Source organism: Falco punctatus, assembly GCF_963210335.1.
Source record: "Falco punctatus genome assembly, chromosome: 2".
Taxonomy (NCBI): Eukaryota; Metazoa; Chordata; class Aves; order Falconiformes; family Falconidae; genus Falco; species Falco punctatus.
Genome location: NC_137581.1, coordinates 109,287,517 through 109,307,311, shown reverse-complemented (window position 1 = coordinate 109,307,311; position 19,795 = coordinate 109,287,517). Strand labels below are relative to the sequence as shown.

Sequence of the window (19,795 nt, the reverse complement as noted above, 5' to 3'; positions counted from 1 at the left end):
CGGCACTTCTATGTGCTCCTGGCACTGGGAACTGGATATGTGGGGTTTTTTTGGAAACCTGGTACAACTTCTGTTTCTTCTTCTTCTGTGTTCTTCTGTTTGGAGAAGTGGTAAAAAGAGGTACTAATCTGACCAGTGGCCCCAAGCCAGATCAAGTCTCTATGGAAGTAAAAAGAAAAAGACCTTTGACCTCAGCAGAAGCAGTGTCAGCCTAACCACTTACGCTACGTGATTTACTGTAGCTGGGTGGCTTGAGGGCTGCTTGGGAGCACAAGAAGTTGCATCTGGTTATTAATGCCGTACTAAGTATAAATGGAATAAGTAAATACAAGGTTTTCAGTGTATGTGAGTAGTATTTTAATGCTCCTATCATCAAAATAATTTGATGTCTCCAATTTTGATGCATTGATTTTTAGGGGAATTCATTAAGAAAGCTGTAAGAGAATGCAGGTTAAATTTAAGTTTTGTTAAAAGCAGAAGGGAGGCCAAAGGATTGGTCTTTTGACTTACCTTTCTGAATAACTAAAAATTACATCATTCCCCTTTCTGAAAACATATTATTTCCTCTAGATTTGACCTGGATTAACTTTATAGCTGAAATAATTTTCAGTTTTCCCTAGTCACCAAAGGAAAATATCCCTGTGGTTTGCTTTCTAGTGAGAGAAATTCTTTGTTCTTGGATGTGGAGCAGATTTTCTCAAGTTTTTGTACACCAAGCGATAGGTGTGTGGTGTGTTTTGTTTGCTTTGTTGTTTTGGGGTGGTTTTTTAATAAACTTTCTAGGCTAGGTCTGTTCAAGAGACCTAGTTCATCCAAGAGAGCGTATTCCTCCAATAGCATCTCGTTGTGGACTAGATGGCCTCCAGAGGTCACTTCCAACCTAATTGTTTTCTATAATTTATTCATTAAGTCCTATCATTCTGTTATATTAGTTTATATTGCTTAAAGTGGTAGAGACATTTTATCTTTCATTGTCCTGTTTCATTGCATCAGTATTTCCTGATGCCAGGGCATCCATAAATGTTAGTAATTAAACTGAAATATATTAAATGTGCTTCCGTATGGAAGAGGATTGGTAAATTCTGATGATGTCTGGTGAAATCTGCAATACACTTCAGTCTTGTTGATAAGCTGATGTTCTTTGGTACATCCAGAAATTATGTCCTGTTTCTAGAACAGTGGTAAAATAGTCTGTATTTATTGCTTTTGATTCCCATTGACACTTATATGTCAATCTGGAGCTTTCCCTGTTGTGTATAATGTTATAATGAGCCAAGCTGGACACATAGGCCTGCGGCTGTAGCCACTGAATGGTAGGGTATCAGAACAGGATGAGTGTACTGGAGAAGAAAAGATAGAAGATATTCCTACTGATTGTTGACAGGGCTATTTGTCAATAAGCCTCCAAAATGAAGAACTACAAGTCATTTTTGCTCCCTCCCTTTATTTTAGTTTATGTAGCATTACAGGAAGTAGGTGTGAGCAAGGTATGTACCTCTGTCACAAAGGAGATGATCCGTTGGCCCTCAGACCATTTTAAAAGGTTTTAACAACCTGAAAGACCTTACAGAAAGGAATGGTTTGGTGGTAGTTCTGTACCTGCCAATTTATAAGCACACCCACATTCCTTAACATCTAACAATAAATCACACCTCACTTTGAAGCGGCATTAACAACCAAACCGCCATTCAGGAGCGAATGCCCATATATCCGTGGTCCGTGGTTTTAGGGATATATTTTTTTTGCAGTTGACACAAGATAGTTGCAGGTAGCAAGAATGAGACAGTTTTGTCAAGTTCCTGAGTTCTTTGGTGGTAATGTGCTTTTCCATTACCATATCCTTTGTTCAGTAACAGCAGAGGGGAGGACTGGTATGTTATATTTGTTATCATATTATTTATTTATTTATTTTCAGCTTAAACCTAATGCCACTTACATGGCAAGACTTAAGAGTGCCATTATTCTGTTAAACTGTGCCCCTCTACAGTGGTCTGCTGAGCACAGTGTGATGTCTCTCCCCTCCCAAAAAGAAAAATAATCAGACAGCTATTGATAAAATTCATAATGGGTGATGGGAGGGAGCTAGAGTCTGGGCTTAGCCAACTGATGAGAAAGAATTCTAGTAACAATGCTGCAAAAAAAAAAAAAAAAAAAAAAAAGTTTCTTACTATGAAAACATAGTAAAATTTACTTTTTCCAAATGAAGGATGTGGTCCTGGCTGAGGCGAAGGGATGACTCCCAGAGATCAGGAAAGATCTTTCTCTTTTTTGCTTGAAGAAGACACAAGGCAAAATGCAAAGATGAGTTAGCTCAGGGCGCACAAATGTTTGATGTTTTAGAATGTTATCAAAGAACTTGGAAGTTTAATTAGTTTGTTAATTTTTGTCATATATTTAGGGATGGGTGCAATTCATGTGGCCAGTGGCCAATCTTTAACCATAAACCTTTTAGTTACTGGCAAGCTGACCTTGTGTCTCAGAAATAGAGTGGCAGAAAGCAGTCTCTGCCATGCTTTTTCCTAAGCAACATTCTACCTGAGCAGAAGACATGCCTTCTTCACCTGTGATAGGAATCACAGAATGGTTTGGGTTGGAAAGGACCTTAAAGATCATCTGGTTCCAACCCCCCTTCCATGAGCAGAGATACCTTCTTCTACCAGACCAGGCTGCTCAAAGCCCCATCCAGCCTGGCCTTGAGCACTTCCAGGGATGGGGCATCCACAGCTGCTCTGGGCAACCTGTGCCAGTGTCTCACCACCGCCATAGTGAATAATTTCCTCCTTATATCTAGTCTAAATCTACTTTCTTTTAGTTTAAAGCCATTACCCCTTGTCCTACTACTACATACTCTTGTAAAAAGTCCCTCTTCAGCTTTCTTGCAGGCTCCCCTTGGGTACTGTAAGGCTGCTCTAAGGTCTTGTCAGAGCCTTCTCTTCTCCAGGCTGAACAACCCCAAACCCACTTCTCAAGCCTGGATGACATCCCTTCCCTCCACTGTTGTCAACGGCACCACACACCTTGGTGTGGTCAGCAAACCCGCTGAGGGTGTGCTCAGTCCCACTGTCCATGTCACCAGCAAAGATGCTGAACAGTGCTGGTCCAAATCCAACCCCTGAGGAATGCCACTCGCCACTGGTCCCCCCACTTGGACACTGAGCTGTTGACGCAATTCTGAGTGCAACCATCGAGCCAATTCCTTATCCACAGAGTGGCCTGTCCGTCAAATCCATGTCTTTCCAGTCTAGAGACATGTCACATGCGGGACAATGTCAAATGCTTTGCACAAGTCCAGGTAGATGACATCAGTTGCTCTTCCCTTATCCGCCAACACTGTAACCCCATCATAGGCCACCAAATTTGTCAGACTTGATTTGCCCTTAGTGAAACCATGTTAGCTGTCACCAGTCACCTCCTTGTTGTCCATGTGCCTTAGCGTAGTTTCCAGGAGGATCTGCTCCATGATCTTGCTGGACACAGAGGTGAGTGACTCCTGTGCTCACACACTAGGCAAACACTAGCCAAGTACCACCAGCGAGGCAGCTCTTCTGTGCAGACAGTGCTATGTCTGTGCCAGCCTTTCACCTCTGTCCCTGTCAGTCACTTGACTTGTATGTTGGAAGTTAAATGAGTTGTATATGGGTTTTCTGTGTTACTCTGTGGAAGTACCATCCACAGATGCCAGATGAAATTCATTAACTGTGAATTGTTCATTAATATAAAGTACCATGAAAACAGGGACCATTAAAGGCATAAACAAAACAATTGGTTGTAGGTGTATAGTTGGGTAATTTTTTTATTTCTTTTTCCTTATTCTTTTAGTTCTACGAGACGACTTCAGACAAAATCCATCAGATGTAATGGTAGCTGTGGGTGAACCTGCAGTGATGGAATGTCAGCCCCCAAGAGGTCACCCAGAACCCACTATATCGTGGAAAAAAGATGGGACCCCTCTAGATGACAAAGATGAGCGAATTACAGTAAGTACAAAAAGTCTTTCAAACAACGCAAAAATTGGGTAAATCTGAAATTATTGGTCTCCTTAGCATGTGGGCATCCAGCCACGCTGTACTTTCTAGGATCTGTCCTTTCCTTGCCTCAGAGGCAAGGCTAGTTTGCATTTAGCTTGGAATGCCTCCTCTTGTCTCCTGCTGCTTCATTGCAGGGTATGCATTTGTTTGCTAAAGAGGACCATGCAAAACCTGTGTTCTTCTCTTCCTCAGGCAAATTAGAGGCTTGTGGAAATTAAATTCGTTAGATTTGTCACTGTCCTATAATTTTCTTGCCTTTTATCCACCTACAAATTTCTGCAACCTGTAATATCTGCCTTCTTTGGTTGGAAAGAGGAACTTTAGTGTAGGTGAGACCTTCTTTTGTAATTCTGTTGAAAAGAATCTGTGCGGAAAAGTTGTGCATTTTATTAGAAAGGATAAGGCTTTTCAGATATAGTCACTTTTCCTCAGAGAGGTGATGGCTTATCCTGCTCTTTCAAATTAAGCTGTTTTCTCCTTAGAGGTGTTGTCATACTCATTTGTTTCTGTGGTTTGATGAATACAGTGCACAGTTATTCAAAAGTATGGATAAAGCATCTTCTCAACTCAGAAAACTACCCTTTTAGTTTTTGACATGTGAAACAATAAGCTACTGAGCCTAGATGGCTGGAAGAAATGACAATGAAAAATGGAGTTCACAAATCATTTATATGCTGCCAATGTGGTGATAGAAAACATCTTTCCATACAGTGAGAAACCATATCATCTGAAAGTGTATACCATATAGGATCACTTTGGCACTAGGAGGATTACTAGAGCAAAACAAGACCAAAGGCACATACAATTCATACACCTCAATTGTGCACTGAAAAGAGGGAAATCTTTTACAGAAGAACACTTAAACCTAAGCAACCTAAGTACAAAATTACCATTTTTGTTTGAGATTTAAATTGCCTGTTGTTCCATTTGGGTTTTTTACAAACAAGACAAAGCTCAGGGTTTCTGTGGTTGTGGCATATGCATACATTTAAATTTTTAAGTACCCTCCTGAACCTATCCTGATTGCTGGCTATTAACTCAATTCCTCCAATCATACTTGCTAAGAACTTGCAATTTCCTTTTCAAATCCCCTTCCCACTGTGACAAGTCAATTGACCTGAGATAAAGAGAAGATTCCAGTGGTACTTTTTTTTTTTTTCTTCCCCCAGGAAGTGCTTTCTGAACTTGCATTTTCTATTGCTATAGTTTATTCTCTTGAAGGATTTTCAGGTGCTGCCTATTAAGTACGTTTCTTTTGTTGTACATGAGTACTGCTCTTGTCCCAGCTGCTGGAACAAAGACATACCCAGAACAAAAGCAGCTATCAGTGGCTGGCAGTGCCACCTTTATTTATTAAAACTGTGCTTAGGATGGGAGAAAGGCCCTCAGTTTGGTTTTGTTTTCCGGTGATTGTATCAAACACTCACCTACGTAGTATCCTTTCACCATGACATCTGGTGGAGGAATTATCTTGCATTATCAATTTCTGCTTCCAAAAACAAACACATGAAAATGAGTTTTGATGTAGGTGCAGATATGCAGTTATTTCATGTGCCCAAATGAGTGTTTCTTTTCAGAGGTGTAAATTACCAGTGCTGTGATAGCTCGCTCAACTGCGTTCACTTACGTCATATTTGCCTGGCATTGTCTTAAGCAGCACTATTAATATCACGGCCGCTTTCTCACACAGGCAAGAGGCTGAAGCTACATTGTCATGCATATTTGCATCTACTTACAGCTGTAGCAGGATCTTGCCAAGAGGGTAAATACGTATTCAGATGTACATCTTAACAGATTTTGCAGTAACCATCTGTATTATCTTGCTAGTGGCTGGGAGGGGAGACTAGGACCTGGAATGGACAACATGCTAAAGGGCAGATGGGCAGAAAATATTAAATTTGAAACCTGACTTAGAATTATTCCATTTCTGTTAACTTATCTCCTTTAGATCATTTCCATTTCAGTTTAAACAGGAACGTAAAGAATTAAAAGAAGACAATGGCTGAAAGAAGGGTGAAGTTGTTGGGTTCTAAGTAACAGATTTAGTTTTTACATGAAATCAACATTTTATTTTTTAAAAAATACTTTTCACTTAAGTGCTTGTATTTATATATGAACACCTATGTTCATTTGATGGCAAAATTATTGACTCAGGCTAAATTTCAGTAATATATTTTACAGGTATTACCTTCCTCTTTTTAAGCCATGAAATTACCAGATCAGGAAGTATCAAACTATGTATGTTGATGTTCAATATATATGTAATGCTGCTGGACATTTGCTCAATGAAAACACTTCAGTGGTTCCACTTCTAAAGCATTTCCAGTTGTTTTCATTCTTAAAGGCTTGTTGATCTTTGACTCTTTGCCATTTTAAGAGTCTGTACGTGTCAAAGGCTGTTTAAAGCATTTCATATGAATGCTTTCCTGTTTGATGAGATTTAAAATAAACATTAAGATTATACTTTTTTTAGAATAAGGGATGATGCTTGGCACCTCTTTTGCAATTAGTATCAATACTTTCTTAAAAAAGGTGGTTTGTCCATGAAGCTAACTTATTTTCAATATATGGAAGCTGTTTTTTTCTCATCTGCAATGATAATGTTGATCTCTGAGTCAGCAGAACTAGGCTTTACAGACTGAGTGTTAAGTCAGTGCCAGAGAAGTAGAGGTGGTAGCTTTGTTCCTGACAGAGTTTGAAGCAGTAGATGTAGATAAATAGCAGTTAAATAAGATCCAAGTTAAGGCACAACTTCCTCTGGAATGCAGTAAAAAGAAAGTATTATTTTGTCCTGGTAGGGTTAAGGAAATCAATATGTTTTTGTAGGTGAGATAATAAAAAATCAAAGTAGTCTTTCCATATTTTTGGTCCATTTGTAGGGCAAATAAATGTGCTTTGAAGCCAAATAAATTTATGTGTCTTTCAGCTTATAAACAATAGTGAATGGAGCAAATAAGAAGTGAAGGTGAGGGTATGGGCACAGCTATCTGTGATGAGGATTATAGGCATTTTCTTTGAGCGCAGCTCTCCCAGTACTGCTCAGTGTTAGGACAAGTCAGACTCAGTCTAGGCTTGCCAGTGCACACGTTTCCACTGGGTGCCCCTGTTGAAGAATCATTATCAAAACACTTTATTTTTCTCTCTGCCCTTGAATATGTTGTCTATAAACAGTTTTCTCAGCACATCGGAGCAAAACATGATTTTTCTCATGTGTATTCTTTACACCACAGTATGAAAGCATGTGCTTGATGTGGCTAATCCCTCTCCATATATTACAAATGAAGTGGGAATAGCAGCCTTGCATGTGAAGCAAATGCTTATCTTTAACTTAATTTGTTGAACTGAAAAACAGTTAGGAGGCCAGAGCAGAACTAGTGTGATTCTGTGCTCATCTAGTTAATTTTTCTCCTGGGATTACTGTGGAATCAAGAATCCCTCCTATAATATATATAGCTGAAAAGGAGTGCCTTGGTGCAGAATAGCTCTGATTTCTCACTGCAAGCAATGTAAAAATAAAATGTGCTTTCCCATTTGGGAAATGTCCTGTCTGCGCCAGGAGAGGCTGTCCTGCTCTCTTCTTGGAGCTGAGACAGGGTGGAGAAAGAAGGTGCAAGGTCTCCCCTACGAGTGAGAGAGAAGGGAGCTCAGCGAGGTGGGGAGGTTCCTCCTGCGCCCAGCCCGCAGCGGTGTTTGCATGTTCGGAATCACTGTCTTGCCGGGTGAGGTTCACAGCCCCACACGTTGCTTGGAGCCAGGATCTAGGCCAGGACTCCGGGCTTGTAGGTAACCTCACCAGGAACTGGTCTGCTCCCAGCCCCACCAGTCTAGCCGTCTTTTTTGCATGGCAGCCCAGTGTCATTAGGACATAATCAGGTGTTTCAGGCACTTCCCTTGGCACGGAAAGCTGTGAGTTTGCATTCCCTTGGGCTGAGGAGGGAGTGCAGTCAGTCTGGTTTCTGCTGACTGCTGCGATCACTGGGCTTGGTCTTGCGAAATGTATTTTGTCTAGGTGCAGTTGGCAGGAGCATCAGTGGCTGCGAGGACCATTAGCAGTGCCTTGCTTGGGCACTCACAGCAATTGCAGTGAATGTTGGTTGTGCGTAAGCCTGTGAATACCTCCGGTGTGCCTCCATTCCCTTCTCAGCCATCTTCCTCTTGTGCCCCAAAATCTCCCACTAGTTTTCAAGCGGTGTCCCCACTGCCTTCCTACCACACACCACTGCAATGGGATTTTCACCTCATCTCCTCATCTGTTTCCTCCACCTCACAACGTGCCCTGGCACCCACCCAGCCTTTTTCTTCTACCTGTCCGGCCCCACTCTGTCATCTGATTAGTGCTAACTGCTTGCGTGGAGGTAACAATTTGGAAGCTCAGATAAGCCAAACCTCCCATTTCATGCCGTAACGTAAACACACTCTTCCTTTGGCTTTGCTGTTAATGTACGTGGCTGGTGTGCTGTGATACGGTATGAATGCGGTGTTCTCTGCATTAGGCTTGCTCAGAGCCTTCCCTAAGGAGCTGTGTTGCTGCTCCATCTTTGTGAATCCCAAATGCAATTGCCTGTAGATGAGATGCTGACATCAGTAATCTAACCAAGATGGTGGGGCCTTTGAGCATATCTTTAGGCAAAAACTGGCAATAATTACAGGCTCTCAGGAGCGCAAAGCATGCAAAGAGGATTTTGTGGATCTCCCATCAAGACAGGGCAACCTCCGTGTGCTTTTGGATCTCTTTCTCAACTTCTCTTCATATTTTAGGGGCAATGCCTGCATAATTAACCAAGCTTCAGTAAAATCAGGATGCAGTCAGAGTGCCTGTAATTATCAATACTTTCCCAGTGGAAGAATGTATACATAGCTTGCGTAAGCTCTGGAGCAAGTTGATGTGTTTGAGCCAGGTTTGGAGGTCAGGATTTCATAGCTGCTTCTGTGTCTGCCCCATGACCAGCAGTAGCCCCTGCTTCAGAAAGCTTCCTAATTGTTAGCATGAAATCATGGTGTAGATGGTAAAAGAAAAAAAGCTATGCATGCTGAACATGAAATTTTAATAGGCAAAGTCTTTTACATATATGTGAAAAAAGATGCTGATACCTAAAAAAGAAATCCTTTGTAATTGAATACAAAAAGCAAAGCTTTTGCATTGAAACTTTGGTGCAGCACTGTGATTGCAATTTCCCCCTCTTTCATATTAGCTCTTATCTATCATTTATCCTGAATCATCCTCATTTGATTTTTAAAAGGAAAAGCTTGAGAAACCATTTATCTTTCCTTGTTCAAGTTTCTTAGCTTTTAAGATCAAAGTTACAGGATGAATAATGCATACAGGTTTTCATTCCTTTTTTGTGTGGTTGTCTTGTGAAATCAACAGTTTTGAATGACTTACACTTTTATTTTAGTTAAGTTGTAACTTGAATTCTTGATTCCTGTTTCATTTCCTGGCCTTTAAATAGTACATCACAAATACGAAGTATTTATTGTGTCTTGCACAATGGTATTTTTACATGAATAAGTGATGAAAATGTTTTCTACAAATATGAAAACAAAGCTCCTGATCTTCTGCTGTGACGGGAAAACCTTCTTAAATGTACCATCCACAGGAAGATGTTTTAGTTATTTGCCCAGAAAATTTTTGTTAACGAATTGCCGAAGAGCCTTGGTTCATTCTTCTTGGTGGAGGCCATTCACAGCCTCATTGTGCTTTGACAAGTTTAAAACTACATAGATGATCCCAATGTGATTTTGGTCATAACAAGAAAGAAAAATGAAATAGAAAATATTACTATGCCTATCTGTCAAAAACAAAAAGAGAAAGGGTTGTTTATATTGGAGGAAGCAGTGGAAAAAGCAGAAATTAATTCCCTATTTAGGAAATGGACCTTTCCTTCCAAAGTTAAATTGCAGTGGGAAAAATTGCAGAGGAGAGGTGAATCAAGAAAAAGGGGACAAAAATGATCGAATTCACGGTTGTGTGCTGTGCAGGAGTAACAGTCTAAACCCTTTAAAACAGTGATGCTCCCGACACAAACCATACTGTTAAAATGCCACTCCAAATTAATTCAAGATATCCCCATTTATTCTTCTCCCTTTCTCTTTTTCTTCTGGCCTCCTCTCTTTTCATTAATTCATTACTCATTAATCTCTTAACATCTTAATCTCCCCAAATTGCATATTTTAGGTACACCGCAAAAGAATGCATATTCCTGTAGAAGATGTCACACTAATGGTAGCATTCTGTGTCCTATGGAGAGCTGCATGAAAGATCCTGGCCTGGGCACACAGCACACAAAGCAATGGGGTTGAGGGCAAGGGGGGAACGTGTACTTACAGTTCAGTGTTTTGTTTCATTTTAATTGTTTTTCTTTTGGGGGGCAGATTAAAGGGCAAGCAACAATTTCCTATGTGCCCCAGGAGGGTTAGAAAGAGAAGTGTATTTTTTCTTCTGATTCTCAATATGTATTAGTTGCCCCCCAGCAATTTCCTTTCTTCCCAGTCCTTTTTCCTTATTCTGTCTCTTTTTCTCACTCCCTGGGAGGGTTGGCATCCCACTTTACCTCTCTTTTTCCTTCGTCTGCTGACCTCTACAATGGTGGCTTCCTCAAGGATCAAGAGTAGTTTTTGTTAATGAGTCGTACTTCTTCTGCTATTAGTATTGCTTCCTCTGGTGACACAACTGGAGCTGCTGTGAGTTAACCCCAAGGGGTAAAAAAATTCTAAGATTGTGAAAAATAATCTGGAACCACACAGCTGTCCCAGGGGATAGTGAGAATGGCTCTAAATCCTGCTGTTTCTTGCTCTTAGTTTTTCCAAGATACGGCATTGTTTTTCTGTGTTAATGCTTTAAGCTCTATTTCAGGCTCCCTATGCTCCTGCTGAAGTCTCTCTGCTCTCCAGATTCCAGAAATCATTCAAAATATGTCTTCTGGATTGTCTCTTTTGTTTTCTGTTCTGGTTGTGGCATGTGCTTCTGCGGTCTCCTGCATTATCATCAGGGCACCTTTCCCATCTTCCTCCTCAATTCTCTTTGCATGCCTGCCATGCCTAAACCATTTGAGTTTCCACATCTGCACAACCACTCTTTCTGTGTTAAGAAAAAGAGATCTCAGGGTATCTTCCCCTACGCTGCTATTTTCCGTGTCATTTTTTTATGATCACAGGCATATCTAAGCTCTTTTCAGTGGTACGTTAATCTTTGATTAGCATTTGTCACATCATTTTTTACTTTTTTTTTTTTTTTTTTTTGGGGGGGGGGCGTTGGCTGAGCCTAAAAACCAAAAAAACATTACCTTTTTCTACAGCAGACCCTGCTCATCTTGGAAGGCTGTGAAAAATCTAATAGCCTGAGCTAACAAAAAAGAGAAAACATCGGACATACTTTTATTTTTGTATTCATTTTCCTCTTTCTCTTTTCATGTCCTATTTGCAGTCTTACCATACTGGCACCATTTTGCAGACGCAGCTCTTTGAGACGGATCTTTTCATCTCTAACACATCCACATGTAGTTTCCAACCCTGACCACAGCTGTTAATAGCAACAGCTTGTATTTCCACAAGCACTGAAGTAAATGTGGATTGAACCTCCCAACCTATTACAAGATTCTCTCCTCGCAGCTTTTTGCAGGTTTGCCATTTTAAAGAGTGTAGCTATGCGGACTTTTGTCAGGCAGATGTGAGCTCATTCAGTTCACTCTTTGAATCAACCAGAAGCCATATGGCAGCGGTTAATGTGGCGCCGAGCCTGAGCTAATAAGCCCTGCTGAGAGACAGGCTAGATTGCTCCGGCATGGTATTGTACAAATGTGGCCACACAGCTTCTGTTGCGCTGAGGGTAAGGGCAAAAGGAGCTTGCATTGGCTCGAAGTCTCTCACGTGCCAAGCCAAAGCAAATGGCCTGAAAACATCCACGTGGACATTCCCTTCCTTCTCTGTACCTCTTACAGTCAACCGTCCCGAATATTTGTTTGGGGGACAAGATGCTTTCTCCATTAGTGTGATGTTTGCTGCAAGAAAACGTTGAGGAAAAAGCCCGTTACTCTAAAGCGTTTGAGTCATGCTCCAATGCCTGGCATTGTTCTAATTGATTGAAATGGCTCATTTTAACCCTGAATCTTCTCTGCAAGGTTGCCGGGTAAAGTGTAGGACAGGGTAAACCATGGACTGGTTCACATTTGATGTGATGTGTCTGTTCAGTAGGTATCTCAAAAGGCTAATATTGGTCTGTGGAATTAGTGGAAAGAGAAGGAGCATCATGATGCAGGGCAAAAGAGTGGGCCGGTGTCAAACATCTGTGGGCTGGGGAGGACACCAGGTTCTGTAGGTTTGTGCTGGCTGTCACAGAGACTAGACTTCGCATTTAGGACCAAACTGACCTCCTGTGTTCCCAAGGGCATGCCTGCTGATCGTGTAGCCTATTGTGTGAGGTTATGAGGTTTACAGACTGTTCACACCAACCAAAACTACTGGAGTGAAAGCGTCATCATTCTGTGGTAGATTTAATGTCTCGTCATGGTCATTTAGTTACTGGCATTTTAAACCAAGCTATTGCTGATCATATTGTCCCTGTAGCTAAGAGTATCTGTTCCTTCTGCGTTTTCTCACAACTTTCAAAAATGTTCCTTTGCATGAGTGATGTGCATTGCTTCAGCTATTTTGTCTTCTCGCCTCCTAAAATGTTAGGCATTAGACATATGTAACTATTTTCTGGGTATTGTTTCTCCCAGCAGTAGTGAAAAGTACACCTTTAATGTGAGCTAAGAATGTATTTTTCTGTGCTCAACTTCATTTCACACTGATTTCTACTTTTAAATATAAAAGTAAAGTGAAGATGAATGAAGTTCTTTTGCAGATGCTCTGCGGACTTAAATGGATTTGAAAACTCCTCATTGAGTAAAAATTCTCCACAGATTTCTTTTGTCCCTAGTCATGAACTGATGACCTAGATAGTAAAAGAAAATAAATGCCTGCAGCAAATAGGGTATGTGTTAGATATCTGAGTTTTGAGACTTCCAGAGGCCTAGACATTAGACTATCAGAATTTTCTTGTTAAAATGGCTTATTGAGAGTTTTGAACCTTTGGGACCATCTGAAATTACAGAAATGGAGTCTGTGAAGTCTCCTTTTAAAAAATAATAAAAATCCAGGTGGTTGTTATCACAGACTAGTTTACTTGAGCTATCCAGAGTGTGTAGGACTTTATGATTTGAAGGGTTAGGAGCAAAGGTGATTTATTATGCTTAGAAAGTAAATACTTTGTTTTGTTTGGCTGACAGTCTGGTTGTTGGGTTTTTTGGGGGGATGGGTAAGGGAGATGAGGAAAGGATGTGGGAGGGAAATTATTTCTTCATTCGTTCTATTCTCTTAATGAAAAAGAAACATTTTTGTTTGGTTAGGTTTTTCAAGCAGTCAGGAAAGGAGCCTTTGCTTTTATCATGCACAATAAAGATGAAGATTGGGTTTAGAAAGTTAATTCTTCTCCCCCCCTCCCTTCTTCAGCTGTATGGAAATCCTGCTTGTAGACTGTGGACATCCTCCTCTAAGTTAAAAAGCCGTTTCTGGAGACAGCGCTCTCCCCAGCCCCTTAGGGACTGCTGTGCTCTGTGCCTTCTCCGCTTCCTCATCAGGAGCAAAAACAACGAGAAGCAAAGCAATAATCAAAGAATCAAGCTTTTAAAGCCTTTTATGAATCTGACACACCAAACGTTAGGACTCCTGCTGGGAAGTGTGCACGCTGTGTGCAGGCAGAAAACACGTTCAGAGCAGAGTTCAGTCCATTGCATGTGGGAGTTTGGATTCCTACAGATCAAATGTGCAAAAAAGCACTAGAATTTTTCTGTTCCAAGGTTCTTTCATGCAGATTCACAAACCTATGAGCGTTTTACTTTATTTTTTACTTTATTTACATTTAGTTTAGACTCATATAACAGACATTTCCATTAGTAAAACATGAAAGGCCTTTTAACACACAAATACCCTACAGAAATCAATGTGTTACATGTGGCAAGTCTGTATCAGTGGAGTGAAGCAACCCAGCTCCTCACTGTGTTCACTGTTTTCCAAACACTGAACCCCCCCTCCACTGGGGTGGGTGTGGGGGTAGGAGGTGGTGAAAAAGAAAGTACATTTTTGTTCTTGAAAGCCTCTAGTGGACCTTATAAATTTGATCGTTCTTGGCATTTTTGATGTTCGTAGTCGTTTGCACACTGCAGCAGCCACATGTTGTCACTTAAAATCTAAATATCGGATAACTGCTAACTGAGACTTTATTGTGTATCGTGCTTTTTTTTAGGAATTAGTTTTGTAAAGTAAAAATGACACTAACTCTAAAAGCATGTTTAATAAAACCTCAACAATCTATGTGCTGAGTTTGCACATATTCTTTTCTCATAATCAAAAGAAAAATGTAAAATAAAAATAGTAGAGAACAGTGCCCATTTTTGGAGCCTTGAACAGATGTAAGTGATTACAGCTTCTTGTTTGGTTTGCTTTGATTTTTTGGTCTACTTTTTGAAAGTTCTGTCAACTTCATTTTTGCTTATTTCACTTTGTTTGGATAGTTTTGCCTTACTGAGTTTCCTGTGATGCTTCTGGTTATATGAAAAGTCTAGTCCAAATCACAGCACTTCAAAAATAATAATTTTTCAGTTCTTGGGTTTCCTCAACCCAACAGAGTACTTTTCTCTCTCCAGGTAATCATATACTCACTAGTACTGCCAAGTTCAGATATTCAGCATGCAGTAGCGTGGGACTAACACAGACATTGCAGGGTGTTATTCCAGACTCCTGTGTAATGTTATGCAGGACCAAGTCTGCTGTCTTCTGGTTGCCCTCCTAAAAAGGGGAAGAAAAAACAGCTGCTTGCTTTCCTAACCTAGCTGTGGGACAATTCTTGCTAATACTCATGCTGCATTGAGCAATTGATCTTTTTTTTTCCTCTTGAAAAATAGTTATCTAACAAGATACTTACGTGGCACATGGTCACATAAAGGCTGCTCTTTTATTTAACATGGAAGTGCGGGTGGTTAGTTATACTTGGGTCTAATTAGACTATTCTTCTTCAAACTCAACTGCTTTGCTTTTGCCTCTGTCTCTGCTGCTGCGGCTGTCAGTTGTCTGCTTGCCTCTGCTAGGTCGCCTGGTCCTGGCTGCATGGGGGACAATAAATTACACGGAGGTAAGAGGGGGAAAAGTGAGTTCTTTCCCCCTATATGTTAAAGAGAGAATAAAACCCACAAACCTTCCAGCAAAAATAATGCTGTTAAAAAACTAAAACTTGAGAAACTGAAATGCCTTCCAGGTGTATACCTTGAAATTTTTTGTGCTACATGGAATATATTTCATTTTGAAACTAGCCATAGAGATTTATGCTTACGCAACTTTGTCTTCCCTCACAAATTGTGAAGTTTGGTTGCTTGAACAAAATTATTAAGACTCAAGATCTCTTAACTGTAAGCTTGTGTATTTTATATCACGGCTGTTTCCAAGTGGCTGTGCCATTTAGAATGCCACATTTTTGAAAGCAAAAGATGTCGACATGATGGGTTGGACTCCTTCCACCACAGCCCACATTTCGGACTCTGCAGATCTTGCTTATCCCATTCATCTGAAATCATGTGTCTCATAGGACTACTTTGAACACTGGTGTTCAGTTTGAGCATTTCTCTTGGAATAAGACCTGACACAAATCAAGTAGGAAAAAAATTGGTTGCTCAGGGTAAAGTGTTGCCATAGAAGCTGTAGGTATCTGATGAAGCTGTTTTATGGTTCATGGTAAGTATTCCAGGAATTAAGTGGTTCTGTTCTCTGGCAGACCTGTATACTGAGTAGAATTAAAGATGAGCTGTCATTACCATGAGACTATACAGTCATTGCAACATGATTTTGAAAAGTGAGCTACAAAACATTTTCCTACGGAGAAAATTATTGTGTAGTAAAGGAAAGATTGCCTTGAGGTAGAAAGTCAGCAAGCTAAGCAAAGCAGGTTGCTGGGCTGCTGCAATCTTGCTGCGTGATTCTGGGCAAGCCTTGAAGCTGTTCAGTACTTCTTATTCAGCATTTCTTGAGCTGTTGGGACTGAATTCATTCATACACGTAAAGCAGCCTGACACTGTTGCAACAAAGCTGTGTTGTGCACCTTTGCCAAAGTGTTACTACATCCTAAATCATGAATAGACTCTTTTTTTGTAGGCAAACCAGTATTGTAATAGTCCCATTAAATACTCAGGCCATGCTCCACTGTAGGTGCTTCAGATTGCATAATACTTGCATGATCTAGCCCACCTACAAATATTTTGAGATTTTCCTTACAATGAAAGAAAACATCACTTTACCATTTCAGTTATCTGCTGAAGTGTCAAAGTGGTTTTGAAGTTAACTGTCCCTTGTATTCAAGGATCTCAGAAGTTTATAATAAACTAGGAATGTCTTTACAGTAGGTAATTTGCATGATTATAACTCCTGGGAAATTTGCATTGACAGTGACTGTTGTTAGTATGTTTCATGAAAATACACTTTGCACGCATCCTGAACTGTCAGTGCGAAATTCTGGCATTAATGAAATCAGTATATTACCATTGTCTTCATTGGACTAATATTTCACCCTTTCCAAGAAAGTATATAGTATAATTTATAGCAAGGGAGAAGCCCCTTTTTGAAGTGCTGAATGAGTTGACATTCTTCATCTTTTTGTTGCTGTTGCTGTCACTGCTTCACATTTTGTTGTTATTGGCTTGTTTGTCATTAAGTTACTTTCCTTTTGCCAGCTGGAATTTTATGGACATACTCCATATTCATTCTCATTTTTGTCCTAATGAGACTTTCTGCTTAGAAAATGTCCATGTTATATGTCTTGCCGGTGTCTTTTGCATTTGTCATTCTTAAATATTAGGAATTACCCAACTGGAGGTGGCAGCTGCTATTCTACTTTTGTTATCCAAAATCACAATCTGTGGTGGTAAAAGAGGTCATGTATTATATCTGTTATTCCTGAAGCTGAATGTAGGTAGTTGTAACGGGTTTTTGTTCAGTAGGAGGAGAAACCTTAACTTTAGCAATCTGGACATTTTAAGTAGGACATGGGGAAATAACTTTTTAAATTTGCAAAGTAAGAGTCGTTGGAGCAACCAGTGTAAATACACCTGTGAGCCTGCTTTTCTAATTTCAAAATAGAATGTTCAAAAATAGAACACAACCTTCAAAAATGTTCACTTTTAACATTTCAGCTGGTGGCAAACTGTGTTCTCCCTATGTTTACCCATCTTAACCAAGGCCATTTCTTTTACTGCTATAAATATAAAGTTCAAGAAAAAGGCAGTTCTTCGTCTTTGAAGCATATATGCTTTTCAGACTGCAGTGGCAGTCTTACTGTGCTGCCCTGTCAGTGAGTCTCAAATTCACCTTGAAGGATCACCCCAGGGATGTCAGCTGAACCTCTGACCCTTCTGTTCTGACTGTCACCAAGGTTAGCACATCATTACAGCTTGTGATGCTCGGGATACCTGTTCTTTTGGAGCGTTTATCAGCCTACACTGTTTCTGAGAACTTAAACAGAAGCCTCAGTCTCTCATTGCTTTTTCATAGGAGTGTGTTTTGTTGATTTTTGAGAGTGAATTATATTTCTTCCTAGTTTTGTGTTAAAATAGATGGGAAATTTTAAAACTTACAGCTTTACCTCTTTTTTTCCCCTAAATGATTAAAATAAAAACTATATGACCATAAGCAAAAATAAAAAGATGAGGAAGCATTTCCTTTTAAATAGAAAATGAGCAGACATACCTGAACTGTTGCTTACAGTACTACATAGCTACACAGTGCAAAAAAGTGTGTGGGGACAGACAAAAGGACATCATTAAGTATTGGCTTTGTGGAGTAAGTTCTAGCTACTTACAGGTTAAGGATACTTTATTTGTTTGCAGTTGTCTTACCAAGGTACCATGTTGGATAATTAGCTGGTTATAATTAAAATGGGTTTTGGTTTGCTAACCCAGAAAATTATATGTGCAAATACTGTTCCTGTCTGTGGGACTGATACTTAGCCAAGGGAACTCTTTTAAGAGAAGTCTGCTGACATGGATTTTTCCAAATGTGTATTACAATATTGTTTTAATACATTGTACCCTATAAATGTGCTCTTAGCAGAGTTCATCATCCCCCCCCCCCCCCCCCCCCCCCATTTGATTGGCCAGATCTACTTCTGGATACTGTTAATGGCCATCAGTTTTGTGGTCATGAAATAATAAAAGGAATAGATATCAAAATCAGTTTTATTCTCTTCCCTACATTCTTTCAAATGACTTCCACATATTCTCATTTGAGAATTGACACTAGCTACTGTTGAAAAGTTTTATAAGGTGAAGATGACCTGTTTATTCATGTGCAGTGGAGAATGCCAGATCAATTTTTGTTTCTGCAAATGCAGGAGATTACTTTTAATCCCAAGCAGCCAATAGGCTATTAGGTTTTACCTTTACATTCTTTCCTCTTTACTTTCTACAGGATGCAGTCTCTAAAATAGGCCTATAGGCATTAAACCTGGATACCTATCTGCAGCATTCAGACTATATGCAAAGTTATTTTATGTCCACTTTACGTTCAGCTGAGAGAGTTGAGATATTCCTGGGACAGTGTTGTATCCTTTTCTGTCCTCTCCGTAAACACTGAACACAATTTTTTAGGTAGCAAGCCTTAAATCACTTACTCTTTTCAGTTAGTTTTCTGTCATTTTCCTTCTCTTACACTGGTCTGGAAACTTACAATAGTCAGGGTAACAGCTACACTAATTCCAGTTAGGTGTGATCCAATGTTTTTTTTTCCCCCTTTGGAAGTGTTTGAACAGTAGTTGACAATGCCAGAAAATAGGTTTCTGAAAAGGAAAAGTATTATTTATTTAACCACATGGTCATACAGAAGAAGGAACAACACTTCAAAACATTCTAATACCTGTGTGCCTAGCTGACTAATTTAGCATCTAAAATGTCTTTCTGACGGAATCCCGTACGTATACCTTCTTCCCAATACCCACTGAATGAGCTTCCGGTCTTCTGCTCTTCAAGGAAGTATGTCAGGCTCAGCAGGGGCCCAGTCCTCTGCTTCAAGGGGAATCTCTACTAAGCATTTGTTGAAAAGTTACCATTAGGATCATAAGCTCATACCTTTGTGGTGTGTTTCCACGCAATCCCGCTGTGAAATTAGCTTGCTGCGTGAGCAGAGTGAGCCTAGATCAAAATCTAACATGTTATTAAAGGAAACTCTAAATACAGTAAATATAGTATTTTCATATTGTGTGCATAGAATGGCCTGCATTTCAGATTGTTCTTGGCATGGATGGTTAAAAGTGTCAGTAATATCATCTATAGTACATAATTTATGCTTCATTTCTCTCAAAACTTGAAGAAAATTTGCATCTAATAAGATTTTCCAGAATTTCTGTATTCAGAAATTTAAGAATTTTTAAGCTTTTTTTCTGAAATATAGTAGAAATATTCATATTATATTCTACTAATGATTTCTTGCCAAACTTTAGGTCTGGGGAAAACGTGTAACTTTTCATTGCAATCCACTGAAAGTGGATCTTGCCAAAGGACAAAACGTTGTTAAGTTTTTATGGCACTTTAGTCAAATGTGTAGTAACACAAGGAATTATTTGAAAGGTGAAGAGAATCATCAGAACATTTTTTTTTTTTCCCTCTGTATCAAAAATTCTCTAAAATTTTAACATTTCTGGTCATGACTGACTGCCATTTACAGTAGAACTTGGCTTTCATTTTTCTTCAAAA

General features: G+C 39.8%; 1 protein-coding gene across 10 annotated transcripts in view; it reads left to right on the top strand.

Annotated features, from left to right (window-relative positions):
- ROBO1 (roundabout guidance receptor 1) overlaps nt 1-19,795 on the top strand; it is a 742,961-nt gene that overhangs the window by 624,920 nt on the left and 98,246 nt on the right. For all 10 annotated transcript variants that reach the window (XM_080374482.1, XM_080374481.1, XM_080374483.1 and 7 more), the window contains one exon: nt 3,820-3,977. In XM_080374482.1, the coding sequence (XP_080230608.1) occupies nt 3,820-3,977 (158 nt within the window). The remainder of the gene's footprint in view (nt 1-3,819; nt 3,978-19,795) is intronic.